Source organism: Gossypium hirsutum, chromosome D10 (assembly GCF_007990345.1).
Source record: "Gossypium hirsutum isolate 1008001.06 chromosome D10, Gossypium_hirsutum_v2.1, whole genome shotgun sequence".
Classification (NCBI taxonomy): domain Eukaryota; kingdom Viridiplantae; phylum Streptophyta; class Magnoliopsida; order Malvales; family Malvaceae; genus Gossypium; species Gossypium hirsutum.
In genome coordinates, this window is record NC_053446.1 from 36,096,723 (window position 1) to 36,105,412 (window position 8,690).

The following is an 8,690-nucleotide window of genomic DNA, read 5'->3' on the forward strand; positions in this document are numbered from 1 at the left end:
GGCATGTATTGGTATTTTGGTTGATAAAGTAACCATTGGTTTTGGCTTGTGTTTGTGGCATTTTAAGTATATGGATTTAGTTTTGGTATGTATATATTCAGCCTTTAAGTGGATGATGTTTTAGCTTAATATGGTTGAATGATTGAAAAAGAAATGGTAAATTAAAATGCATGTATAAATGGTCTTGTGATATGTTTAAATATGGTGTTTTGATACTTTTGTTATAAATGTTATGAATGGTTATTAGTGCTAGTTGTTGAATGGTACATTTGGTACCTTTTGGTATGGAATTGATAGGTAAACTAAATGGTACAATATGGTATAAACTTAGCTAAGCATTAGTGAAATTTTGACCAATTTGTATTTATAATTGTACATGTTTATATGCTGAGTTTGAAGTGCCCAATGGGCATATTGGTTGTATGCTTTTATACCTTAATTGAAATGCTTGATTATGCATGGTTTTGGTGCATTTTTGAAGGCTTGTTTATAGGTGCAAAGTGATTTTAGGTACATGCTAGGTTGGGTGAGAAAAATTGCCTGAAAATGACATATTTTTCGTCTACACGGGCAGAGACATGGACGTGTGTCTTAGCCGTGTGTGACACACGGCCAGGCGACACGGTCGTGTGTCCCTTGTAGCTTTCAAAGGGTTGCAAGTCAGGTTGTTACACGGCCTAGTACACGGGCGTGTGAGGTTATTTTGAAGGGTACACGGCCTGACACACGGGCGTGTGGCTTGGCCGTGTGACCTAAGTCAATGAGTTACACGGGCACGAATACGAGCTAGGACACAGCCGTGTATTCCTATTTCAAATTTTCATACGGCCTGGCCACATGGGCATGTGACCCCTATAGTATTGAGAATTTTCACTATTTTTTGAAAAATTTTATGAGTTTCTGATTTAGTCCTGACTTGTTTTTAATGTGTTTTTAGGGCTTCGAGGGCTCGTATAAGGGACGATATGTATGTTTTGAATTGGTTTTGATATGAATATTGATATGATTTGAAATGTTTGATATTTGTGTTCTTTTGAATTGAAAACTCCGGTAATGCTCTATAACCCTAGTTCGGTGACGAATACGGGTTAGGAGTATTACACTTATTGGTATCAGAGCTACGGTTTAGTCGATTCTCGGATTGAACATACCGCGTATGAGTGTAGCTATACATGCTATTATATAACTTGTGATAGTGTGATATCTCCTAACTGTTTTAAAAGATGTTTTCTTATAGCAATGACATCCAATCGAGCTAACTTCGATGAAGTTGAGAGTAACGCTCAAGCCTCCGTTCATGGAGTGGCATTGAGCGGTACAAGGCCCGTATTTGAGGGGAGGTGAGGTTAAGGAAATTCTAATTCTTAATAAAACTTTTATCTTTCTCTGCTCGTATAATCCTAAGTTAAACAAAAGAGTTTTAAATACTCGGTATAACTTTTAGTTAAACTAAAGGGTTTTAAATATTTATTTTATTATTTTTATCTTAAATTTGAAAGTAGTCCAACAACACCTTATAATAATGATATTGTAGGTAAAAAAGAATGAGTCTTGTAGAACGAGTGTTTTAACAATTTCAAGATCCAACTAACGCTATTTTGTTACAGCTATATCTCTATTGAATCGCATCTTAGAGTGCTTGACCGCGCCTCAAAATCTTCCAATATATACCAAAGCTCGCCTCACTGAAGCCCAATTTTCTCCTGTAAAATTGCTTGTTGCGGCGTCCGCCCATTTAGTAGTAAAAATTTGGCCTTCGAGTTCCCTGTAGTTACCTGAGTTGCCACTGTGGTGGATTTGTGGCGACGATTAGATGGAGGCTGGGGTAACGACGACGGCGACTACAACAGCGTCGTTCAGTTCGATACTTGATAAACCCCTCAGCCAACTAACCGAAGAAGACATTTCTCAACTCACTCGCGAAGACTGTCGCAAATTCCTCAAAGAAAAAGGTGCTTTTGATTTTTTTTTTTTGATCTTCTTTTACTTCTGCTTTTGCCCTTTCTTGGTCTCCGTATTTTCTTAACCGTATCCAGAATACTGGGAAACAAGGAGGGACAGCCAAAAAAAAAATGTAATATGTAAACATTGACACGTGCGTTACAGGAATGCGTAGGCCGTCATGGAACAAATCGCAGGCGATCCAGCAAGTGATTTCGTTCAAGGCGTTGTTGGAAAGCAACGAAGATTCCGGCGCCGGAGCTCGCCGGAAAATCCTTGTTTGTCCACCACCGTCACATTTTCCTCCGCAAAATGCGGTGGCGCGTCTTATTTCACTCTTATTTCTTCTTAAGCCACTTTTCTGGGTTCTGTTTGCTTCACTTTGTTATTTGGATAAATGGATAATGATCTTGGAATGCTCTGTTTAGGTAGCTTCCAATTCTGGTGAGTCAGTAAAAGAAGCAGTCTTTGGAGAAGAAGAAAGCCTGTACGGCCAAAAAGATCTTTCTTTGAAAGCTGCTCCGGTGGTGCAGATGAATTGTCAGGGCGGTGACACGGATGACAAGACTCTTTCGCCTAGGTTTAATTTCAATTTCCTATTACTACTTCGAATTGTGGTTTTTATCTAATTCCTTTGTTATTGATGGACTTGGATATATAATCAATTTATTTATTTATATCTTTTAAACAGTGATGCAATGCTAATTGGGTTTTCAAAAGGAATAATATTGACGGACTCTCTCTAATATTTCTTTCGGTTTAGGATAGTTCATCTTTGGTGTGAAGCACTGTGCTATTATCTTTACCTTCCGTTGATCTATGGAAATTGCATTGACCTATAGAATGTTAAGTGGTGAGAGTTTGGTTTTGTACATTGAGTGGATATTGCCCTAACGCGGATAATATGGTCAAGGCAAACAGTTAACAACTTGCTTGTTTGATATATATGCAAATATATTATATTTCTATTTGTGAATAGGTGTGCTAATTGTTTTCAATTTAGATTTACGGTGAAAACTTATAGTTGTATACTCTTCTTTGTTTTCTTCAGTTTAGGCTCTCCACGGGAGTATTCAAAATTGCCTGGCAGAAGTCAATGTGAAACAAATGAGTTGGGTGGGCAAATGACAATTTTTTACTGTGGAAAGATCAATGTGTACGATGGTGTACCACTTGCTAAGGTAATGAAGCTTCCTCTTTCTGTGGATATATACCTGGAGAACAATAATAGCATGTTGGCCTTCTTCCAATGTATCGAAATATGGTTTTGCAGGCACGAGCAATCATGCACCTGGCAGCTTCTCCTATTGATTTTCCTCAGGGCAATCTATGTAATCAAAATGGCGCCTTTAGGTCCTTTCTGGGTCATGTACAAGAAGCCGAAGACAAAAACGACCTTACTTCATCTATTGCTTTGAACTTGAATTCTCATATCATGCACACTGGTTAGTGTCTTCAAATGGATAAATGAATTACTCTATTTGGCTATTGCGATGAAGCAAATAATGGTATTGTTAAACATCTATGCTGCAATTGAACTGTAGCAGCATTTAAGTTAATGGAAAAGAGAACTCAGACATTGGTTGGTACCGATGTTTGGACTGGATTGCCATTTCTTTTTGCACTTGAAACATATGTCTTTGTTATCTTTATAGAAGGAAACTAACTTTTCATCTTTTTTTAATAATTTCCACTAGGCATGCTTTTTGTAGGTTGTATAACTTCCTTTCAATCGTATATATATTAAGAGATCATATATGTATTAAGAGCTAGATGCTGTGTATAAGTGTTTTAGATATACTAAACAGAAAATAGACTATTGGCATGACAGTGGCACATACTTGAATGCTGAGATTTAGTTAATTCCAATAACATTTCCTGGTTGAAAGTTTTCCCTTCTTTATTTTTCTTTTTAATTTTTAATCTTATTGCTGATTTAGTAACTTGTTGATAATTTAGTGGTTGTGATTACATTTTGCCTTCACAGAGAAGATGACAGAATATCAGCAGCAGTTTAGGGGAAAAGCAAACATCAGTCGTGATTCTGGTATGGTATTTTCTTTTCTTCATTTATTGTTCTGATTTAGTGTTCTATAATATGCAAATGCTTCATAACTCTTGTTTCTTAGTGTAAACATTCTCTACATAAATAATAGAAATGGAGTTTTGAATTTCATTGGCTATATTTTGCAGCCAAATGATAGGGTCCAGACGAGCAGTCCGTTATCATGATATTATAATTAATTCAAATGTGGAGAAATTGCCAAGGAGATAAAACTCTATATTTTATCTACCATAAACTTTACCTATTGGCTGAGCTATTATTTATTTGGTTATAGATAAAATTTTAGAAGAATGTACATGGCCAAAGATTTGCTACCAAGATACATAGAGACTGATCCTAACTTATATGTCATCATTAAAAAGCTTAGTTCTGTTGTTCTAGAGTTTAGTTCCCACCTTTTTATTTATGCAACATGTAAAAGAAAGTTCATGATCTTGTTAGTTTTTGTCGCTAAATAAACTCTAGAAAAGCATATCCAAATGGCTCCTCGAAAATGTCAGTGCCTTGGGGTCTTCATGATACTTTATTGATGATTGGGCCATTGGGAAAGTAAAAATTATTTTTTACTGTTTGATAATATACCATTATTGGCTCTTTATTTCCTGTTGTAACACTTGTTGCTCGGTTTGAAGATGTAGATGGACAGGTGAGCAGAAAAGTATCATTGCAGCGATATCTTGAAAAGCGAAAAGACAGGTATCTATACCAGCTAAGACATCCCTTGCCGAATTTACTTCTAATCTCAATTTACAAATCAGCAGAGCTATATCATTTTGCACAATTTGGTATCTGAACAAAAAGAAAAAATATTACAATTAAGTATCCAAAATTTACTTCCGTCACTTGCTACTATAAATGTTTTAAAGACATGCTAGTTTTTGAACAGTATAAAAATGCGAGACATGGTAATTTTATTAGTTAGAAATGTCATGTCAGCATTTTTAAAATATTTTATTTTAAAAATGATTTTTTTTATCTTAGTTTCACTCTTTTGAATTAGAAAACATAACAAATTTAATTTCTGTTTTGGATTAAACTATTTTAATTCTTTGAATTTTTGAAAAGAAAATTAAAAGAGGAGAATCAGGAAAAAAGAAGGAATTAGAGAGAGAGAGGGAGAGAAGGGGGAGGGGGTGCTGGCCAGCCCAAGGTATACCGGTGATTAGTCAGCTGGTACTGCTGCCTTGCCCTCTATCTTCCTCATTTTTCTCTTCCTCTTCTCTTCCCCAGCCTGCTGCCAATCTTGTTATCTCGAAGCAGACCCATGGCAGATTGGCCCTTTCTCTCCTTTTTTCCCTTGAATTTTTATTGATTTTTTAATTCTAAGTTTTTAGCTTATTATTTTGAAATTTGAAAAATAGTTTGTTGGCCTGGAAATGCTGATATGGCATTGATTTTGGCAGACGACCTTCTATTATTAGACCTACGTTGGCATTATGTAATGATGTTAGCCACTTGAGTAACTTGACAGAGATACACATTTGGGTACTTAACTGAGAATTTTTTTTCTTTAGGTCCCAATTCACAAAAGGGGTATACTTCAATCACCTATTCATGTATTAACCCTTAGAATATATTTCTGGATTACATGTATTAACCCTTAGAATATATTTATGGATTATTCTTCTGTTAGGGGAAGATTCTTTAAAGGCAGGAAAAATGCAGGACAAACTTTGTCTAGCTCGGAGATGTACCTGAACCATCAGATAAGAGCTCACTACTTAAATGGACAAACAAACCAGAGCAGAACAAGTTCTCCACCACAGTCTGGAGTGCCACATGCATTTTATAGCTCAGCTGACAACCAAGAGCTTGTGAATTTTTCTGTAGATCTCAATGATGAAGGTAAGTTTTGAAGTAATCTTTACATTTTTGTATGATGTAAAGATGCTACTTAGTTTGCAGTCACACCTAGTAACGCACTATACTTAATGTTTAATCATATAATTGTGTAAATGTCTGGTTCGTGTAAAAACTGTGGCAGATGGATGCCCATATTAACACGCACACAGACATATATTATATTGTATAGTTGCTGTGGGGCAGTTTTGACGATCTTTTTTCAAACAAAAAGAAAAAAGGTTTTGACTATCTGTCTGGGCAAATAGATGAGCCACGTTTCTGAAGAATAATCCAATAGTTTTGCAAGTGTTAAAATTCTGTTAGATTTTAAGTTACAACCGGCTATACCATAGTTTATTTTGGGGTTCTATTTGGGGTATGTCAACATATTTCTTTGATTTGGATAATGTTTGTATCTTCTAATTGCTCTCGAGTCAGCTTTTAGAGTATGGGCGGAAGAATCTTACTGTGTTATGATTTCCATGCAGGTGGTCAAGAACACTGAATTGAATGTCTTTTATACATCAAAAGTACATTCATTGGGATTTGAGTGAAGAGATGCGTTCTTTAGGTGCATTACCCACAGCGGACATAGGAGAGGAAAAAGTAACTGGGGAGAGCCTTTGACATGCCTGCATATGTATATAAATATATATATAATATTTATATATATTTATATCATGATTTGGCTTGTATGGGTCGAGTTCCTTACTCGGACAGACTCTTGTTTTGAGTGGTATGATGAAGTTGCAGAATTTTCTGATCAAATTTTGCAAAGCTGAGCGACTGTGTTGGGGAATTTCTTGTTTCTGATATTAGGATCTCTACGTCTTTTCTTTGAGGTATAGGGAGCCACATGTAGCGGCAAGCAATGCGTTCCTTTTGCTTTAACCTTGATATGTAAATTTTGTACTAATTATAGCTTATTGGGGCAGGTGAACTAGCTCTTTTCCTATCAAGGGGTTTATCTGTATCTTGTTTATTACCTTCAATTCACTTGTATTTGGCTATGCCCAAATGATTCCTTGTAAAAACTTTCTTTTTGAACTTCCCAATTCACTTTCTTTTTTAAACAAGAGAATAAATATAAATAAAATAAAAACTATTAAATGTCTCAAAGTCTCAAACACTAATACTACGGTAGTGTTAATTAATAACTACATATGAAGGTTAAACAAATGCGATATTTTGTGTTTTTTTTTTGAGGGATTTTGTGTTAATTTTTGAAAGCTATGTATGAAGGTTGATTCTTGAACACTCATATGGTATGTTGTGTTAGTCTATAACTACATAAGATTTTGTTTTTCTGAAAGCTATATATGAAGGTTTGAATCTTGAATCCTGGGGATTCAATCGTTTAATTGTTAAATATTTATATATTTCCGTCTTATATTGTTCTGTAGTGAAGGTGAAAATGACTTCACGCTTAGGCTTCATGAAAAGTTGGCATTAGGTATGTAAGAAATTAACAGGGTGTATTAGTTGCTCCACGTGTTATTTTTCTATTTGTCTGAGCTCTTTTTCTCGTGTGTATTGTGATTTTATGTTTGATTTTATATGAAAACATTGGGTGCGATTGTTTCATGAAAAATGTTTATTCAATTTAATAATTTCATGTTATTCTCATTTCAAAGAGCTTATTCTAACGATTTTTAATCACGTTTTTTTATTGTACCAATGACACATTAATGTCAAATTTTTATTCATATATTTGTTGTTATCATATTATTAAGCACAACACCTATTTATAACAAAATATAAAAAATATCACATTTTTGTTGACTCAATCTTTATTAACCTTGTTACAAATATATTTTTCTTTAAACATTCTTTATCTGTAACTAATTTACTTCAACATTCACTATCTTTGTTACAACTTAATTATTTCTCTCACGTATTCAGTTAACCTTTCAATTTAGAGTCTTTGTTAAAGATTTCACTTCATATCTTAGATAGATTAGTTCATATTTTCTAAACATTTACGAGTTCGTAAACTGAATTTATTGTGGACTAAGCTCACTTCTTATTCCCAACATTCCAATCTAACTTAATATCAGATTTGATTTTATAGCCCTTTGTAGCTTTAGTAAGAATGATTCAGATATGCAAAACTCCATCCAAACACACCAAGATATTGCACTAGAGGTGCCCCAGTCACACACACCAAGATAATGCACTCGAGGTGTCCTAGCCACAAACACCAAAGATCTACATAAAAATTGCACTATAATTGCATATCCTCCAAACACACTAACAACACAAACGTGCTATGCCATAAGGCATCAGAACATAACTCTACACACACATACCCATACAAGTTGCATCTAATTCCTATGACATGCCAATTATATCTTAGCTAATCTACCAAGCTCATAAGAGATTTCATCTTATTAATCAATTTAATATTTAATAGTTCACATAATTACATGTCATAAAATGTTATCAGGGTTTCAAAAGGACACAACAAAACTTATATTTCACACGCATTACATTTTGGTGCTTATTGGCACCCAATCATCACCTATACTCATCCACATGATCACATTGTCACCTAAGTGACCCATATCACCACACAATGCTTCACATATTTACATATGCAATTACCAAATCAAATCATTCCACAAATGGCATAAGTCATCCTCTTTTCTTAATTTACATGATTACTTATTAGGTGACCATGTCGCCATATCACACACTTTTATACAATTTATCATTTAATACTTGAAATACCGACAAATTAATTCACAAATAAATGCTTATTAAGCAATTTAATTTTCATAACATATCACTACTCATTTCCTTACTTCTTTCTTATCAAAGTAAGTCGTATTTCAAATTTCAC

The 8,690-nt window shown here is 34.6% G+C and overlaps 1 protein-coding gene across 6 annotated transcripts; it reads left to right on the forward strand.

Annotated features, from left to right (window-relative positions):
* The first annotated feature begins 1,537 nt into the window (after positions 1-1,537).
* LOC107916329 (protein TIFY 4B) lies at positions 1,538-6,858 on the forward strand. 6 transcript variants are annotated; one of them, XM_016845577.2, is made up of 9 exons: positions 1,540-1,952; positions 2,107-2,261; positions 2,370-2,521; positions 2,993-3,122; positions 3,215-3,386; positions 3,929-3,988; positions 4,645-4,702; positions 5,640-5,851; positions 6,337-6,858. In XM_016845577.2, exons 1-9 carry the CDS (start codon positions 1,814-1,816, stop codon positions 6,351-6,353), a joined length of 1,095 nt encoding a protein of 364 aa, XP_016701066.1. In that variant the 5' UTR covers positions 1,540-1,813; the 3' UTR covers positions 6,354-6,858. The 6 variants fall into 6 exon arrangements, with proteins under 6 accessions (XP_016701069.1, XP_016701068.1, XP_016701066.1 ...); XM_041102338.1 differs by having other exon boundaries at positions 2,107-2,258; XM_016845575.2 differs by having other exon boundaries at positions 1,541-1,952; positions 4,639-4,702.
* Positions 6,859-8,690: the final 1,832 nt, after the last annotated feature.